We start from the raw sequence: 20324 nt of genomic DNA on the forward strand, positions 1-20324 counted from the left end.
GCTGTGTCTCCCAATGAACATAACAAGACTTTACGGTAAGTTCTTTACAAAATCTTGTTTTCTCGTCTATCATTGGGGGACACAGCGTTGACTTTGGGACGTTCCAGAGCAGTACCCTAGGGGTGGGAAAATATAAGAAGCCGCATGTGTACAGAAGCGTAATCAGCGCTTTAACTGCGACTAGCGTTAATGGGTGCCTAGGCATCCAGTATACTCAGACGGAGCATAAGAGGGCCTGAGAAAATGGACCCATTCCCCTACCGAGAAAAAGGCACCTGTCGAGGAGCTTCCAACAAGACACCTGTTGTCCGAGAAAAATGTGCCGTAACAGACTGAACATAAGAGGTCTCTGGTACGGTAATGTCACTAGAGAGGTAAAATTTAGAATTACGATTGAACCCACTTGGCCCACATTAATGAAGTCTAGTCCCATGGGGAGAGGCTGTCACAAGATACTACATGTAGTGAGGGAACATGCAACAGGACGATGGCTACCTTCTTTTGATGACCAAGAACTTCCGCCCCATAGCGCATCCTGCTTAGAAAAGAGACTAGTAGACTGGGCGAGCCGAACATGACATCGGCACTATCAGAAAAGGCATGAAGAGCTGGGGGCCCTCTAGCAGGTGACCTAGTTGAATGTCAGGGTCTGCTCGAGTCCAAGCTGTAAACACCTGGCTAGGCAGGTTGTCATAACGATAGCACTGCTGTTGAAGGTTTAGTAGGAAGTACCCCAGGTGAATGCATGGGAGCTTCTGCTTCCAGAGGGAGGGTGAGATGGAGACACATGGCTCAAAAATACCATTATCGGACTTCTGAGTCTGACAATGGCCACAGCCTACACCTTCTGAAGCACCACACCCAGCAAGCACAATGAACTACACCTGTGAAGCTGAGCCACTAAGAAACGGATCCCAGCAGCAAGCTCTAACATGGTCCCAAGGCAGCCAGTGTAGGCATAACCCAAACTACATGGCGGCAAATAACCCATGAGACAAATGCACAGCCCGTCAGGCAGCATGACACAGGAGGAGACTCCTGAACAGGGGCAGGGCAGCAAGGAAAGCAATTTTCTTACCTGCTCCTTTTTATTCGCCTATCATCTGTCTTCCTTCCTTGCTCCAGCAGAATCCCCTGACCCGCTCCCCATACCCCGCAGGGAGGGGAGAGGTAGCTTCTCCGGGGGACCTATGGCTGGCGGGCAACGAACTGGACCCCAGCCGTGCCACCTTCTCTTCTCCAGATAGGGCAGACCACAGACAGCAATGTCAGGCCACTAGCCCTCCTGCGTAGGGGTAGATCAGACAGTAATACTGCTCCGTCGACCTGCAATCACTTCTTGGAGAAGGACAGATCCTTGCTGTCCACCCTCCTTGTGTGGAACAAGTAGTGAGCTGCCTGGCCGGTCTCCACCTCACTGTAGTCCTGAAGACCTTGATTTGAAGAGGTCTGCCTCCTACAGACACTAAGCTAAAAACTGATTAGCTGAGTACCTGCAGAGGGTATATAGCAAGTTAGTGTCCGCCTCCAATCAGCAGGTACTATATACCCAAAGTCAAAGCTGTGTCCCCCAATGATACAGATGAGAAAAGTGGTTCGGTGGCTGAGAGCGCGAGCACCCCCCCCCCCCCCCCCCCCTCAGCCTGTTTATATGCTGTAGTCGGGATGGAATATAAGCCCTACCCCAGAAATCGGCCATAGCTGAAGGAGGGAAAAAAAATTTTTTAAGTATACATAGCCTTTCCTGCGCTGTTCAGGGCTCTGCCACATCTCTTACCAATAGGGAAGCATGGGCTACAAAACCTCTCGAGTCGTGTGCATATCGCCGGACCAGTGAGATTTGTGTCAGAATGTCGCTTGCTACAAAACATTGCACGTGTGAAGTAATCCATAGGAAAGCATGGGCTTCTCATACATGCGATTTGTAGCAACGTGACAAAATCGTGCAACTTTGTCGCCTGTGAGAACGAGGCCTGCAGCCCATTCATGGACGCTGTGAAAAGATGTATGGGCAGTTGTTAAGGAGTTAAACCTAGTAGTTTGGTTTGAAAAAAAAAGGCACTGCTACAAACCGATTGGGATGTCCCGTTTCATTATAACGAGAAGTTTTTCTATTCTTGCAGAGCTTTAATTCTCTACATATAATTAGTTCACACATTTGACTCCTAGGTGTGATGTAACCTTCGTTGGCTAGGTTACGGAGAACCTCCTAGTTTTAGGCAGTAGGGCCGGTCAGTTGTACTAGCCAAGAATTCTTCTGATCCTTCTTATGTAACAATAACTTACCACAGTACGAGGGGCTGCTGATAAGTCTTTGGCTTTGTGTTCTTTATTTGTTTCTATGGTAGCGAATGTTACATCACATGAAAGCCTTATGTGTCTAATATATGTTTTCACAATTTAGTGTTTGTAGCTTATGGCAACAGTGATCTAGGGATGCAGGAAAACAAAATGGTGGAGTCTAAGGCGATATTCACAGCAAATGAGAGCAGAGGGGTGATAAAATTCTTGTTTCTGCAAGGAAAGTCCACGAAGGATATTGATGGTGATATGTCGCAGACATTGGGGGATCAGTGCCCTTCATATTCTACAGTTTAAATTTGGCAACCCAGTTCTTAACGGGCCACTTTAGTACCAATGATAAGGAACATCCTGGACGACCGAGAGGTTGTTGATCCGGAGATTGTCGATGCTGTGCACAACCTCATACTGGAGAATCGGCCAATTTCAGCTAAAGGAATAGTAGACCTCATGGGGATTTCTTGTGAACGTGTTCGTGTCATCAGAAAAGCATGCGAGTGAAAACTTCCCGGTCCATTTGTCAGCGTTTCCGGACTGATAAGAACTTCCTGGATCGACTGGTCACTATGTATGAGACCTGGATTTATTTGTATGACCCTGAAACCAAGGAGCAGTCAAGAGTGGAGGCACAGTGGTTCTCCTCGCCCAAAGAAGTTCATCCACTAAGGTGATGGCGTCTGTGTTCTGGGATAAGGAGGGCGTGCTGCTAGTGGACTACCTTCAAAATGGTTCCACCATCAATGCAAGGTATTACATTGAACTTTTGAACCAATTTGAAGGCAGCTCTGAAGGCCAAAAGGCGCAGCAAGCTGTCCAAAGGAATCTTGTTCCTGCAAGACAATGCCTCTGCTCACACTGCACAAGCTACCACGGCAAAACTGGTGGAGCTAGGCTTCCAGCTGGTTGACCACCCACCTTATTCACCACATCTAGCTCTCTCCGACTATCCTCTATTTCCAAACATGAAGAAAAACCTCAGGGGTACCAAATTTCACACCGTTACTGATACCATGGCTGCTACGGATGACTGGTTTGAGGCACAACCGAAATCCTTCTTTTTGCAAGGCTTACAGAACTTGGAATACCGATGTAAGAAGTGTGTTGACATCAGTGGAAAGTATGTGCAGTAAATGTAAAGTTTCATCTTCCTATCTCGTTTCTTTCTGGGTAAAGCCAAAGACTTATCAGCAGCCCCTCGTATATATTACTGTCCTCATAAAGCGAAAGATATGCCTAATGGGTGACTCCTAAGATGAAAGAGAAAAAAAACATAGCTGCCTACTATTCTTCATCTTCTGGACTTGTACATTGCCTATTCTTTTGTTTCCTTTTGCTGTTTCTAGAGTTTTTAGTGTCTTGTTTGCAGCTCTTATTTATCTCCTATTGGACTTTGGTCTAGCCCTTTTTATAAATGCTACGTGTGACAGGTTGAACATTGTATAGCTCTTCTTACTATATATTCTTAGCCATTTTTATATATACAGATATGGTAATGATCAGGAAATTTTGTAGTCATATTTTTGCCAATAAGTTGTGTGTTTTGTTTTTTTTTTGTTTGCTTTTTTTTTTTTTTTTTTCGTAAATATCAATTTGTTTTCACTATCAAGCTAACTTTATTACTTTTGACAGCTCAGAGGTAAAGGGCGCCCAATCCAATTAACAGGTGCCCAGTTTCTCACTTTAACTTCTTCTGATTTGGGTTTAGACTTGATTGTATTACTACTTACTTTTTTATTTTTATTTTACAGTTGCACTACAAAGTTCCAAGAAAGATGGGAATAAAATTGGTGACAATCGAAGAGCAATTAAACCGGGGGAAGACTTGCATTTACTGGAGGGAGATCTTCTGTTACAGGTACGAGAAATAATCATCATGTAGAGTATTGCAGCATTTGTCAGACGTGTTTTATTTAGTTTTTTTTTTTTTTTTTTTTTGTTTCTCCCTGGTTCTGAATGGCTACTGAATTCGGTGAGGTAGAGGAAATGTCAGCCAATGGTGTCAATTTGAAAGACCAAATCTAGTTCAATAGGAAATACTTGCGCGATCATGTATTGTTTTTCGGAGCGCACTCTCTTCCTACTGTAGCTTTACCTAATGTTAATATGGATTACAGTATTGGGCCTTTTTCTGTGTTTTTTCTTTCTTCTTTTGTTATAATTAGGTTATTTGTACTATTATGCTTCTTTACTACATCCTGAGCAAACAATGCTTAAGTGTTTGGGGCTTTTTTTTATATTGGGACTCGTATTTGGCAAAAAGGAAATAACAAGAACAATGGATTGAATGGATCTGTTAGAGGTCTAGAATGAGCCTCTCTGGCACATGTTTCAACAATTAGAAGTTGTGTGTCATTAAAATACATGGTTTATGAGTACATTTTGTTGTGATGGCCACATCAAAGGCTGGCGCTTTCTTTTATGAAGCTCGAGAAGACCCATGCCTGGCCTTCCATATTAATGTTGATTTACTCTGTACGGTCACAACGTATCAAAGTATTTTAAGTAATGAAGGAAACTGCAGTTTGTTTTATCCTTGATGCAGCACACACTAATTTTAACTTTTGCTAATGAATTCTTCATGGAAGTGGTTACAATATGCCGCTTATTGAAAGTAAACTGGCACATCTAACGGGGATGTTTACCCCTGGGCAAGTGTGAAATGAAAATCACTAATTTTGTAATTGGCCGCTAAGGAGTTTTGTTTATGGAAAATAACACCCTATGAGGGGGTGCTGTTAAGTATTGGGTCTTACCCAGAAAAAATTGAGCTAGGAAGCTGAAACTGCCACGTTATTCTACATATTCCTCAGGTTGCACTTGTGACATCTCTCCTGCAGGTTTTAAAGTCCCTGCAAATAGAATTCTTCTGACTGCTGGTCAAACCACTCATTTGCAGCATTAGTTGCCTCCAAAACATCCCCAAACCGTTGTGCCTTTAGGTGTTTTCTAAAATTGGGGAACAGATGGTAGTCAGACGTTGCCATATCAGGCAAATGGGGTAGATGGGGCATCAGTTAAAAGCCTAAGGAAGTAATTTTTGCAATACTGGCCCCTGCAGTGTGTGACGGGGTATTGTCATGCAACAGGATGATTCAACCTTTGGGCAGCTTTACTCAATGTTTTTCCTTAATATTTTGCCTCAGCTTTGTCAGTAGCAAACAGTAATATGCTGCATTGATGATTAAACCCTTTGGGAGGTAGTCCCATGAGCAGAACTCCCTTCTTATCCCCCAAAATGGTTGCCCTTTGCTTCTGCTCTGACCTTTGCACATAGAGCTTGTTTGGCCTGTGGGAACCACTGTGCCTCCATTCCTTAAGCCCCATTTACACGTAACGATTATTGCTCAAACAATGTCTTTTGACCGATAATCGTTGTGTGTAAATGCTACCATCGTTTGCTTTTCGGCTGAACAATGATTTTTAGTTCCGCTTAAAATCCATCTTTTGGTCGGAGCGCTGATAGCAGGGACCACATGCTGTGTTTTTCCACGTGATAACATTGGATTCCACTTCAGTACCACGGGAGAACAAAGGAGCTTAATGCAGATAACAGACCACCTGCTGTTATCTGCATACAGTGCAGGGAGGCTCATTTACATGCAAATGAAGCTAATAAGCTACTAATGGGCATTAGTGCTCATTAGCAGCTTATGCAAAATGATTGCTCAAACTGTCAATCATCCTGTCTTTTTTTTAAACCAATTTCGAGCAATCATCTTTGCGTCTAAATGGGGCTTTAGACTGTTCCTTTGTCTCTGGATCATAACAGTAGATCCATGTCTCATCACCAGTTAGCAATTTGTACAGGAAATCTGACTCCTTTCTTGCAAAATGCTCTAAAACAGCCACCGATGTCTCCTCTTCTGTTCGGTTGTCAAGTTTTGAGATCCACTTGACTGTAAGCTTTCTCATTCCCAAGTTGTTGTGGATAATGGCACCAACTCGCTCACGTGATCTCCCCAGATATGTAGGGGCTTTCACATTTACAGGCAAGGAGACGGAGACAGGCCTTCCACTATGGCATTACATCATTCTGCATAAGCAATCTAAGCATCGCTAGTTGTGGTCCCCCTTCTTTATTTATAATAAAGAAGTTAAATAATAAAACAAAAATACATATATGGTATCGCTGCGTCCGTAAAAGTCCAATCTATCAAAGTAATGCATTATTTACCATGCATGGTAAACGTCATCCGAAAAAAAAAAAAAATGACAGAAATGTGCTTTTTTTTTTTTTTTGGTCTGTTGCCAAAAAAAAACCTAATAAAAAGCGATCTAAAGTCCAAACAGAATGGTACCAATTGAACCGACAGGACGTATCGCACAACTAGATCGACGGGAAAATAAAGTTATTGTGCGCAGAAGATGGAGACAGAAAATAATTTTAAAAGATTAAATATCTTTAAAAAAATATAGTAGTACAGCAAAAAAAAAAACTATGCCAGTTGGTATCCAAGTAATTGTACTGACTCATAGAATCAAGTTATGTCATTTTTGTTGCAGTTTGTGCGCCATAGAAGGAAGACGCACTGGCGGAATGTCTGTCTTTTTTTTTCGATTTCTCTCCACTTAGAATTTTTAAAAAGTTTTTCAGAACATTATATGGTACAATAAATAGTACCATCTGAAAAATACCACTCATCCCGCTAAAAAAAAGCCCTGATACAGCGACGTCGATGGATAAATAAAGGACTTACAATTTTTTTTAAAAGGGGGAGGAAAAAATGAAAATTAAGAAAAAAAGCAAAAGTGTGGTCACTAAGGGGTTAAAGGGGTTGTATCGAGGCAACAGTAATTTTTTTATTTTTTATTGCCCAGTCCCCCTTCTTAAGCATACATTACTATGCAGCAGTGTAAATGGCTTTTAAGGCCGGTTTCTACTCAGTTCTGGTGTTTCATCAACTTATAAAACGGTTCCCAAAGATGGCCGCTGGTTCTTTTCCCATGGTGCACCGCGCTTGCTGTAGCCCGACGTGCGCGCTCCCGAGACGCTACCAGCTGTGTTTCCCTGACAACCAGACGCCCCGCAGCTGCCGACCGGACCCCACAGCCACCGACCGGGCCTCGGGATTGAATGCGGCCGACCACCGCACACGCTCTTGGGCCACAGTCACCCACCGCCAGGCAGCAGGTAACCGGCGCTAGGCCCCGGCGCCCCCGCGCTAGGCCCCGGCGCCCCCGCGCTAGGCCCCGGCGCCCCCGACCCCTCACTTACATGGGCGGCTGGGCGGCTTCACGGCAGGGCGGCTGGGCTGCTGAAGTTTCTGCACCCCTCTCTAAGAGAGGATGGTAGCAGAATGGCCGCTCCAGCGTGCTCCCGAGAAGTTACAGCTCGTCTGCGCATGCGCAGAAGAGCTGTAGCGGCGAGCACGCTGAAGCGGCTCGTGCTCAGAGCAGAAGACGGGACTGCGCAAGCGCGTCTAAAAAAGCAAGCCGCCAGCGAAATTAGATGGCACCATGGAGACGTGGACGCTAGCAACGGAGCAGGTAAGTGAATAACTTCTGTATGGCTCATATTTAATGCACGATGTATATTACAAAGTGCATTAATATGGCCATACAGAAGTGTATAACCCCACTTGATTTCGTGAGACAACCCCTTTAAGGGAAAAAAAATTCTACCAGGCTCCAATCTGACTATCGTAATAATCCCTGGATTGTAAACTATCCTCACAGTAGTATACAAATGAAGATAAACAGCAGCACAAACCTTATACTGTATTCGGCAAAGCCCTCAGGACCACGGACCCATGATCCAAGTTAAAGGGGTTGTCTCGCGAAATCAAGTGGGTCTATACACTTCCGTATGGCCATATTAATGCACTTTGTAATATACATCGTGCATTAATTATGAGCCATACAGAAGTTATTCACTTACCTGCTCCGTTGCTAGCGTCCTCGTCTCCATGGTTCCGTCTAAATTCGCTGGCAGCTTGCTTTTTTAGACGCGCTTGCGCAGTCCGGTCTTCTCCTTTCAGCACGAGCCGCTTCAGTGTGCTCCCCGCTACAGCTCTTCTGCGCATGCGCAGACAAGCTGTCACTCCTCGGGAGCGCGCTGGAGCGGCCATTCTGTACCATCCTCTGTTAGAGGAAGGTGCAGAGCCGCCCAGCTGTCCCAAGAAGCCGCCCAGCTGTCCCGAGAAGCCGCCCAGCTGTCCCGCCGTCCTGCCGCCCAGGTAAGTGATGGGCCGGGGGGGGGCTGCCGCTGCGCCGGGGGGGGGGGGGCTGTCGCTGTGCTGGGGGGGGGGGGGGGGGCTGCGCCGGTTACCTGCTGCCTGGCGGTGGGTGACTGGTCGGTCGTGTTCAATCCAGGGGTCCGGTCGGCGGCTGCGGGGCGTCTGGTTGTCAGGGAGACACAGCTGGTAGCGTCTCGGGAGCGCGCACGTCGGGCTACGGCAAGCGATGGGAAAAGAGCCGGCGGCCATCTTGGGAAAATTTTTATAAGTTGCTGAAACGCTGGAACGGTAAATACAAACCAGCTAGAAAAGTCATTTACAGGGGGGCTTAGTAATGTATGCTTAATTAGGGGGACTGGGCAAAAAAAAAAATCACTGCTTCCTCGAGACATCTCCTTTAAATCCCAAAGAAATGAAGAGGGCAGCAGAGTTGGTGCAAATATACAATCACAGATGCACTTTTATCCTCTATGACAAGCCTCAATGTTTCCACTCCTAGAGAGTCTTGACAATGTCAAATATGTTTGGTTTTTTTTTGTTGTTGTTGTTGGTTTTTTTTTCTGGTCAGTCAGCAAGGTTGTCACAGAAATGCGTCTACAATTTTGCTACACTACCATGGGCTGCCTCGTCACCAGATATATCACCAAAGAACATGTTTGGAACCATCTGGGACACCAACTCAGATTAGCCTGCATGTTTGCATCTAAGGCCTCATGTCCACGGGGAAAATCGGGCCCGCTACGGATTCTACATGTAGAATCTGCAGCGGGTCCCTCCTGCCCCGCGGACATGAGCGCTGAAAATAAGAATAAATGAGAATAAACTCACCTCCCATCCGCTCCGTTTCTTCTCTGCGTCGCGGCCGGATCTTCTTTCTTCGGCCGGCGGATGAATTCGTCACACCGGCGGCACGTCGCCGGCACGTCGTCGACGTGCCGCGCGCATGCGCCGGGCACATCCGCCGAGCCGAAGCAAGGGAGATGCGGCCGTGAGGAAGAGAAGACCTTCCCGGCCCGCTGCGGGTGAGTAAATGCTTTTAAATTCCTATTTTAGGTCTCCCGCGGATCCGGACGGCTTCCATAGGCTTCAATAGAAGCCCGCGGGAGCCGTCCCCGCTGGAGACCCGCATGAAAATGGAGCATGGTCCAGATTTTTTCATGCTCCATTTTTTTTTTTAAATCACTTTTATTGACGATCCGCGGGTGGTCACTGCATCCCTATGGGGTGCGGATCCGCGCGCGGGAGAAGAGTTAAAATCCGCTGCGGATTTTAATTCTTATTTTCCCCGTGGACATGAGCCCTAAAGCCTTAGTTACAGCAAATGTGGACCAATATGCCACAGGATACCATATGGAACCTGTATGCCTCTATGCCCACCTGTATCACATCTTGTATCAAAGCTAGAGGCGGTACAACAGGGTTCTAGAGCCTCCATGCCCACCCGTATCACATCCTACATTCAAGCTAGAGGCGGTACAACAGGGTTTTAGAGTCTCCATGCCCACCTGTATCACATCTTGTATCCAAGCTAGAGGCGGAACAATAGGTTTCTAGAGCCTACATGCCTGCCTGTATCACATCCCACATCCAAGCTAGAGGCGGTACAAGAGGGTTCTAGAGCCTCAATACCCACCTGTATTGCATCTTGTATCCAACTTAGGGGCGGTACAACAGGGCTCTAGAGCGTACATGCCTGCCTGTATCACATCCTACATCCAAGCTAGAGACAGTACAAAAGGGTTCCAGAGCCTCCCTTAAAGGGGTTCTGTCATTAAAAACAAAAAATTATATACTTACCTATTGCTCCCGGGGCAACCTTACCTCTCCTCTTCTCCTCCCAAATCTTCTCCTGAATCGTCTAGCAGCTTGTCACGTGACCTGCAGCTACCCGATTTAGCTGGATCCGGTGATGTAACGTACATTGCGCTACATTCTGCTTCCTGCAGGTCAATGTACGCATACGTCACTAGTGACGTAGCGTTCATTGCCCAGGCAGGGAAGTAGTGGGTGTACACCACTGTTGAAAGCCAGGTGACGCCCCCACTTCCTCATTGGCTGGGCGCATTGATAGGGTGGTACCGGAAGGCACAGGGGAGAAGGCACAGCAGCGGCAGCGCAGAGGAGCATCAAGGGACAAGGCAGAACAGCGGGCCAGCAGCAAAGGCTCCTGCGACACAGGAGCTTCAGAGTGGGGGTCCTTCAGCGCCAGAGCATCAGGGGAGAAGGCAGAGCAGCGGTACAACAGCGGAGCCTCACAGCGGGGGAACGACACAGCCGGAGCAGTGGACCAATAGCGGAGGCTACAGCACCGCAGGGGAGTGTGACAACAGGGGACGGAGAGCAGAGCATCAGCAGGGCAGATCCTTGTCTGCGGGGGGGGGGGGGGGGGGGAGGATGGAAGAGCCAGGAGCAGGAACTGAGCTCCCACCCCCTCTCTGCCTCCTCTCCGCCCCTCTGCACTATTTGCAATAGGAGGGGGTGAGACGGGGGCGGAGCTAAGTCTCGCCGCTTAGCTCCGCCCCCGCTCCTCCCCTCCCATTGCAAATAGTGGTGAGGGGGCGGCAGCTCAGTTCCTGCTCCTGGCTCTTCCATTCTCCCCCCCTGCAGACAAGGACAGCATATATGTATGTATGTGTACTTATATATACTGTGTGTGTGTGTGTGTGTGTGTGTGTGTATATGTATATATATATATGTGTGTGTGTGTGTGTGTGTGTGTGTGTGTTTTATAAATATCTAGTGTGTGTATCTCTATCTGCGTCTCTGCGGCTACCCATATCTCTGCTTGTGTATATACAAGCATATACATACATATATCTGTGTGTGTGTGAGTATATGTATGTATGTGTGTTTGTATATATGTATATATGCACTTGCATATTTGCCTTGTGAAAAGTTGGTCTGAGTTACTTGGACTGAAATAGTGCTCACTTATGTAAAATCAGCCAAAGATTGTAAGGAAGATCTGGAAGCCCTTGGGAAGTGTTGGGTGTTCAGGGACAGAGGCAGGGAGAAACACTATCAGATTTTGGTGGACTGCAGGCAGGGCTGCACAGCTCCAATCACTGCACTGGATGGGCGGAAGTAGCTTTGTGAGGGCGGAAGTGGTCAGCACAGCAAGGGGTGCTGGGAAATGACCTAGCAGGACGGGCTGAAGATGTAAACAGAGCATGGAGGTGAAAAATGGAGCCTAGGTAAGTGCTACTTCTGAAAAAAACGTTTTGTATGTGTTATTTACCACAGCCTGTGCCGGCAGGGCGGATTTACTGGAGAAAAAAAATACAGATTGTAATGACAGAACCCCTTTAAGGCCTCATGTCCACGGGAAAAATCAGGCCCACTACGGATTCTCCATGGAGAATCCTTAGCGGGTCCCTCCTGCCCCGCGGACATGAGCGCTGAAAATAAGAATAAACTTACCCGCAGCAGACCGTGCAAATCTTCTCTTCTCCGCGGCCGGATCTTCTTTCTTCGGCCGGCAGATGTGCTCGGCAAGTCGGGGGCGTGCCGCGCGCATGCGCCGGGCACATCCGCCGGGCCAAAGAAAGAAGATCTGGCCGCGAAGAAGGGAAGATCTGCACGGTCCGCTGCGGGTAAGTTATTCTTATTTTAGGTCTCCCGCGGATCCAGACAGCTTCCATAGGCTTCAATAGAAGCCTGCGGGAGACCCGCACGAAAATGGAGCATGTCCATTTTTTTTCATGCTCCATATTTTTTTTTTTTTATTCCCTTTTATTGACCATCCGCTGGTATTTATCTACCCGCGGGTGGTCAATGCATCCCTATGGGGTGCGGATCCGCATGCGGGTGAAGAGTTAAAATCTGCTGCAGATTTTAATTCTTCTTTTCCCCGTGGACATGAGGCCTTTAGGGCTCATGTCCACGGGCAAAATGTGATTTAAAATCCGCAGCGGATCTCCCGCGCGTGGATCCGCACCCCATAGGGATGCATTGACCACCCGCGGGTAGATAAATACCCGCGGATCGTCAATGAAAGGCATTTTAAAAAAAATGGAGCATGAAAAAATCTGGACCATGCTCCATTTTCATGCGGGTCTCCCGCGGGGACGGCTCCCGCGGGCTTCTATTGAAGCCTATGGAAGCCGTCCGGATCCGCGGGAGACCTAAAATAGGAATTAAAAGCATTTACTCACCCGCAGCGGGCCGCGAAGCTCTGCTCTTCCTCACGGCTGCATCTCCCTTGCTTCGGCTCGGCGGATGTGCCGGCGCATGCGCGCGGCACGTCGACGACGTGCCGGCGACGTGCCGCCGGCGTCGGGAATTCATCCGCCGCCGAAAAAGAAGATCCGGCCGTGAGGAACAGCTGATCTTCGCCGGCCGCTACGGATAGGTAAATGCTTTTAAATTCCGATTTTAAGCGCTCATGTCCGCGGGGCAGGAGGGACCCGCTGCAGATTCTCCATTGAGAATCTGCAGCGGATCTGATTTTCCCCGTGGACATGAGGCCTTAGGGGTCAGTTTTAAGTAATATCAATGTACTCTGATATTGTATTCTCTCACATTAACGTTACAATCACACAAGTTTGCTTCTATTCCGACAGCTCCCTTCAGGTGCCTGATTTCCCTGACAATGAGGGGTTTTGTTCTGCAGTGTATACGTCACGCACTTTCATGTACAGACTAATTGTAGATTACGTTTTCTGCTGTGTATAAAGAAGAAATTGGATCGCGAAACAGTTTCATTTATTTTGGCTTTTGTTAATTCATTTTACTGGAAGTCGATCTGTACAAGTAGATGTGCTGCCAATTTGTACATGTTTTGTTTGTTATCAACAAGGCATAGGCCATGTTGATTGTACGAGTAGATAAATGCACTTTCCATGACTTATCACAAAGCGAGCTGTTTTGTCTACTTGCTTACTGAGAGGCGGTCCTGTCCAAAGGGGGTTTTTGTCCTTTTGTCAATTTTTAAGTAAATAAGACTTTGTCCTTGTTGATGGCTTCAACCAGAATATATAGTTTGCTTTTAAAAATTTGTCATTGCTAGGCATTATTGCACGAGGGTTAACGATTAGAAGTGAGCGAGCCTACTCGGCCACGCCCCTTTTTCGCCCGAGCGCTGCGATTTTCAAGTACTTCTGTACTCGGGCGAAAAGATTCGGTGGGCGCCGTGGGTGAGTGGGGGGTTGCAGCGGGGAGATTGGGAGGGAGAGGGAGAGGGCTCCCCTCTGTTCCCCGCTGCTACCCCCCGCTCTGCCACGCCTCCCCCCGCCCCCCGGCGCCCCCCGAATCTTTTCACTCGAGTACGGAAGTACTCGAAAATCGCGGTGCTCGATCGAGTAATTACTCGAAACAAGTAGGTTTGCTCATCTCTATTAACGGGTATAAAATAGGGGGTACACACACAGTTTTGTTTTTTTTTGTCTTAAATCTCTAATTTAAAACACTTAAGTACCCAATTCCAGATTTTGTTGCCAAAATCTATTCGTCTCACCCTCTGAGTTATCCAAAGCCCTTTCATCAGTCCTGTAGCTTTGGTCAGATGTTAATATTACCTGCTTCTCTGTTCTCAATCTTTAAACCAAGGATGTTGGCGCTTTTTACTAGATTTGTGATGCCCCTTTTACACAGAACGATTCTCGTTCACCATGTAGACGTTTCCTGCGCTTTAAACTGCTGTGGTTGCGGTTTCCTCGTTTGCCCGGCTGTGGCTGTGGTTTGCCCGGCTGATTGTCGAAAAGAATGGTCCTTTCTAATGCTACGTTTAATGTCTTTAAAGCCCATTAATATGTGACGATTATTGGTCAAAATTCGTTTAAACGACTGAAAGAGTGATAATCGTTGGGTGTAAACGCTGCCATTGTCCACTTTTTTCGTCTGAATGATGATTTTAAGGTGAACTTAAAATCCATTTTTCAGCCACAGAGAGAGAAAGTATCTCTCAACAGACCACATGATGTGTTCTCCACGGGAGTCAGGAGATTACGCTGTATTCTGCCGGGAGCCGCATGAAGAACAATGCAGCTGTTACACAGGTGGGCATGTGATTAGTCACATCCCGAGCTCTGCAGGCCGCTCTTGTTAAAACTTTCAATCATTTGAATGATTATCTTTACATGCAAATGGGCCTTTAGACTGATAAGTCCTCCCCCCTCCCCACCCCATTGTCCATTCAAAAAAAGCAGAAACTGGACAGAATGAACCTTTTTTTGTTTGTTTGTTTTGAACTGACAGAACGTGGTTTTGAGTCCGCTCTAACTTCCCCCTTCAGAGGTTCTGTCCCAGGGCTCCATCTGGAAGCCCAAAAACTGCGTCTAGACTGAACACTAGATGGCTCCGTTATTGCTCTTGGTTGAATGGAGACCAAAGCTGCAAGCCTCCGTCTCCTCTTTGCAGGTTTCCATTAGATTCTGGCACTTTGAACAGACAGAGAAGCATAGTCCGTTACATTATTCTCAGGTTCAGGAAGGAATTCTGGCACGCTGTATGGAGGGGCAGGAGTGTAGTAAACAGTTTGATTAACTAAAGACAAAAAGGCAACACTTTTGTGTGCTGGACCGCCACCTTCATCTGGCCGGTGCCTTGTGTCTAATAAAATGTGTTCCCTACACTCCTGCTCCTCCATCCAGTGTGCCGCAGTGCTCTCCTGAACCTGGGCTACTCCTGCACCGATCTCTTCTTCTCAATGGATGCCAGCAGCTGCTGGGGTGCTGATTCAGCACTTTTATGTTGTTCTTCCGCGGCACGACGTCTGGAGGTACCAATTGTCTTGTCTGCTTGAGTGGTTTCCCTACACTATGCAGCGCCCGTTTGTTGAATTTGTTACAGCTACATTATTCTGTCTGGCCAAAGGGCCGGAATCGAATGGAAATGTGCAGAAGGGACAAGTGTGCTGCGCTATTTGGTCAGTTTTTAAAAAACGGAATGGAAGCAAACAAAGCTTTTTGTTTGTTTTCAATGGGTATAAAACAAAACTAAAGCAATGAGTGAAAAAGAGGTCCCTTTATTCCCATCTTACTTCAGTTTCCTAACAAAGCCCTAATAGGTGTGAATGAGGCCTATCTGGCATCTCTTAATAGTGAGGATTTATGTTGGATTTGATCATGTTTTGTCTCCTCTTACCCTTGCAGGCACTTAATGGATTTGTGTTGGTGGTTGCCGCAGATGGACTTGTCTTTTTTTCTTCATCGACCATTCAAGATTATCTTGGATTTCAGCAAGTATGTATCTCTTTGCTAGAAGTATACAGAAATGTGTGGTGTGTTTTTTTTGTTTTTTTTAATATATATATAATTTTTGGTATCCACAAACGTGGCATTTTTCTATACATTTGAGTTAAATGGAAGGACCTCAGAAACTGACTTTTTTTTTTTTTTATCGAGTCACTAAAAATTGTTTAACCTATTCCAATCCACTGTCTTACATCTTCCTACATTCTGATTGAAGCTTGTACAGCTCCAATGTCGAGATAGGGCGCATAATCCACATCATCGCCTAGCCGGGTGGGGGAATAAAAAATACAATCTGTATTGCGCATTGTCCTCCGGGTCCATCCACAGTACAAATGAAGAGGAGAAATGACAGGTACACACGGGTGCCGCTGCTGTCAGTCAGATTCTGGTACGGAATCCGTCTCTGCCGTGTGCAGGCGGCCTTAATATGAGGCCTCTTCAAACTGATGTTTTTTTCAGGCCATATTGTGGACTGCCAAATCTTTGCCCTGCAGTCAAATGTGTTCTAACATGTTGGCCATTCAGAGGAATATATGGTCAGCTTGAGTTTACCATAGTCGACTCATGATTTGGTCCCCGGGCCGAGGATGCCCCTCTGATATCCATATTTTTTTATGGGGAATGTCACCATGGGTTGTCCAGATAAAAACACCCCTTTTTTAGACTCCAATCTATGTAGTTATCAAGAATGTAAAAACCTAATTTGGAAAACTGTGAGAGCGGAGGACACGTTATAGAAAAAGGTGCAGTATTTGTGGGCTGGTATTTATAGCAACCATTTCCTGTGCTAACGGACCTGGAAAGAGTTAAATAGCTCCGTGCTCGGTTATTCTTCCGGCTGTAAGGTCCAAGCCTTAAAGGGAAAAAAAAAAAAAGTTGCGTGTGAAGTTCTAATTAAATACTATGACTTTGATTGCTTAGGTATTTCCTCAGTATCAGCTGGCACAGATGATGCTTTCTCCTGCCAAGTGAAAGAGGTTTTTTTTTTTGAGGTTTTGTTTCTATTATATTAAAATGGCGTTAATAGAACAACAGGAATTGAAATGTTATACTGAGTGCTTAGTAGTGATTCCGTGTAAAGAGCCTCGCACTATGTGTTACAGATAACGTCTGAAAGAAAAATTCACTTGGTTTGGAAGTAATGAAAAATAATTATCTGTTCAGGAAAAAAATGAGATCTTTCACTATTTTACTATATACACTTAAAGGGAGCTTGTCATCGCTTATAAGCACCATAAGATAAGATGGGCTTTTAGGATTCCAGGGATGTACTCTTTATACTTACCTGGATTCCCGTTCCCTCGCTGTTAGTCCTGGAAGTCGACGGGCGGTCCATGCATCGGACTCATCTCTGCAGAGAACAATGTGTGCGCTGACTGCACAGAGGAGTTGTTGGGGCTTATAGGTGATGACAGATTTGCTTTCAGTGGCAGGTTTATTATTACCATGTCATGCCTCACAGGGTGGGTTTTTTAAATGAGTCAACAATGCAATTAAAAACCCCAGAAGATTGACAGCTCAGTGCTCTGCACATTTCAGCACTAGAGCTGTCCACAGAAATCTTCTGGGGTTTAACTGCATGGTCAGTGCAGCAAGCCCCAGAGATTTTCTGGGCGTGCCACTAAAGGGCTTTTCTAGGAAAATACTGTTGATGACCTATTCATGGGATAGGTTCTCAATAGTTGAACAGCTGGGTTCTGCCCAACTGATAAGCTGATCGGGCATCCACTATCGGCACCGCAATACACTGGTCAGAGCAGAAGCAACTGCCCCGACTCTGGTGTAGTGGCAATTGCAGGTGCAGATCCCATTTGAATTAAGGGAGTTGTGTCTGTAATTACAAGCGACAGCCACTATATGGGTTGTAGCAGCAACTTCCGCTTCGAACCCTAGTGTATTGCAGCTCTGACAGCAGGGCCGAGCGTCCAGACCCCAGCCGATCAACGATTGATGACCTATCCTGACTTATCAATAGTATTTTCTTAGAAAACTCCTTTTTAAGTTCGGAAGTCCTAGAACAGAAGACTTCCACCTAAAATGTGAAACTTGCCCTACACTTGTAAATTAGAAGCCACAGCTGCCAAGGTTTGAGGATAGTTTGTTTTATTCAAGACATTAGTGTTTTGCTGATGTGGCTTCGATTTTTGCAAATTTCACACTAAGGGCTTATTCAGACGACTGTGTATCGGCTGGGTATTCACGCCCATCCGATATACTGTGTCCCTCTGTGCATGGGGAGGAGGTTGGAAGAGCCGGGAGCAGTGCACTGAGCTCTCGCCCCCTCTCTGCCCCTCTTCACTATTTGCAATGGGAGGGGGTGGGTGCGAAGCTAAGTTCCGTGACTTAGCTCTGCTCCACCCCGCCCCCCTCTCATTGCAAACAGTGCAGAGGCGCAGAGAGGGGGTGGAGAAGAGGCGGAGAAGGGGCGGGAGCTCAGAGCACTGCTCCCGGCTCTTCCAGCCTCCTCCCCCTGCAGAGAGGGACGCCGTATATTGGCGGTGCGTGAATACCCAGCCGATATACGGTCGTCTGAATAAGCCCTAATATTTATGCAGCCATATTAGTTATAACTTTTAAATGGGCTTCTCCAAAATATACAAATGTCATTTTGACAGCATGTTCCATCGATGAACAATTTTTACCGTCCGTTGCGAAGAAGCTACCTTTCTTTTGAACTTCAATATTGGAAATGGTTCCACTTATTTTTCATTGCCTTCCCCCTTCCTAAGGTCCTCTTCACATGAGTGTTATGGAGCGATCTGGTATAGATGTCTCCGTTACAAATGGACCATGACTTATCCCATTGACTCATAGTCTGCCAGGGTTCTACTGGTTTTGATGTTAAAAATTCCCCCCTTATGGAAATCTAAAATGCACCCAGAAGTTTGGAAATTCTACTCTGCTAGATTTGGGTAACCGTGAGGTTCTGGATTCCTAGAATTGAGAAAAACAATTTTTAAAAAACCCTGCTGAAATTTAAAGAAAAATATATTTTTTTAACTTTTATATATTTTGTTGTCTTTGTCAAAATGTTTCTTCCTCTCGGCTTTGAACAGGATTTGCTGGCTCATCGTAATTGTCACTATAAAATACATTTTGTTTTTACATTGCTGCTTTTCTTTAAAGTCAGCCCAAAAACTACCCACATCCAAAAATACTCTAAATCCAAATATTAGCTCACACTGCCAAATAAAACCTCCCTGTCAGATCTCACTTAACTCTCCATACGTTTCTTCTGCTTTCTACATTTTTCATTTACATTAATGACATGTTTCTGTGGAACAAACCAAAGCATGAAGCTATTGTATTGTTGAGCTACTTACAGCTTGGCCATTAATAAAAGAAATGGCTGCATTGTTTTTTTGGTTTGTGTTTTATGGTTTACTCTACCAATAGGAAAAAAATTAAAAGTGCCCAAATAGTAGACCTTTCTGGGTTTGTCAATCTGACACTGATCACCATGTCCAGTAATTACTGAGATGGGTGACTGTATCCACCTAGATGGACTATTTTATGCCATCTCATGCCATTTTCAGAATGGTATAACCCCTTTGATGCTTTTTGTTAAAGAGACACTCCAGTGTTTTTTTGTTTTTTTTTATTTTGTTTTCATTCATTAAATAACTAGTCCTCCAGTATATATCGACTAGTATTACTCTGTTTTTGTTATTCCTTTCCATCTGAAAAAAAAATTATCTTTAGTTAGGTCATGTGATCTTGTGAATGTGAATTCTGAACCAAATTTTGTTTTCTTACATGTTTCACTCATTGCACAGCTCTAAAATATGTTCTACTGGATTAGACTTTTTGCCTATCTATAAAACAATTCAACTCCTGTCCATTGGCTGGATGTGGTACTGTTTCCCCAAAAATAAGACCTATCCCAAAAATTAGCCCTAGCCAGATTTTGTATGACTTTCGGGGAGACTCAATGTAAGCCCTACCCTGAAAATAAGCCCTAGCGACACTACATAAAAAAACAAAAACATTACTTAGCAGACTAGATCCATGTCCCCCCCCCCCCCCCCCCTTCACTGCTCTCCAGAGCTCTGAGCAGTTCCTGCAGTCCTCAGCCACGTATAAAAGATCACTTCTGGTTACAGGATTCATAAATCCCGCCTCCAGGAAGCAATGGCTGTGATTGGTTCTTCGATCACTGCTCCGCCAATCAATGCAGCGCTCAATGAACCAATCACAGCCATTGCTTCCTGGAGGCGGGATTTATGAATCCCGTAACCATGAAGTGATACTGTGGGGGCAGCAGAGGACTGCAGGAACTGCATCGGAGCTCTGTGGAGAGCAATGGGAGGGACCTGGACAGAGCCTGCTGGGTAAATAAAATAAGACCTAGTGCCTCTTTTGGGTCACATTAATATAAAACAGGGTTCTGTTTTTGGGGAAACCCTGTATTAGGACTCGGTTGGGGTTATCGGAGACAACCCTATGACTACATCTGTGCTGTTTTTTTCCTAATCTTGGACAACCATTTTTCTCTCTTCCTGTTGCTATCTACAAAGTTGTATGTTGTAATTTTCTTAAGTGGAAAGTTGTAGTTTTTGTGTAGGGGCATCTTGAGGTATGTAAAAATGTTTGCCCAGTCACTGGCTACAGTGGTGATGCTAGCATGTACGACACATGACTGTTGCACCCAGTT

The 20324-nt window shown here is 45.8% G+C and overlaps 1 protein-coding gene across 2 annotated transcripts in view; it reads left to right on the forward strand.

Moving 5' to 3' along the window:
* Nucleotides 1-20324, forward strand: part of AHR (aryl hydrocarbon receptor) — a 119445-nt gene that overhangs the window by 70951 nt on the left and 28170 nt on the right. For both annotated transcript variants that reach the window (XM_066584889.1, XM_066584888.1), the window contains exons 3-4: nucleotides 4050-4156; nucleotides 15569-15658. In XM_066584889.1, the coding sequence (XP_066440986.1) occupies nucleotides 4050-4156; nucleotides 15569-15658 (197 nt within the window). The remainder of the gene's footprint in view (nucleotides 1-4049; nucleotides 4157-15568; nucleotides 15659-20324) is intronic.

The sequence above is a fragment of the Eleutherodactylus coqui genome, chromosome 12 (assembly GCF_035609145.1).
Source record: "Eleutherodactylus coqui strain aEleCoq1 chromosome 12, aEleCoq1.hap1, whole genome shotgun sequence".
In the NCBI taxonomy this organism is placed as follows: Eukaryota; Metazoa; Chordata; class Amphibia; order Anura; family Eleutherodactylidae; genus Eleutherodactylus; species Eleutherodactylus coqui.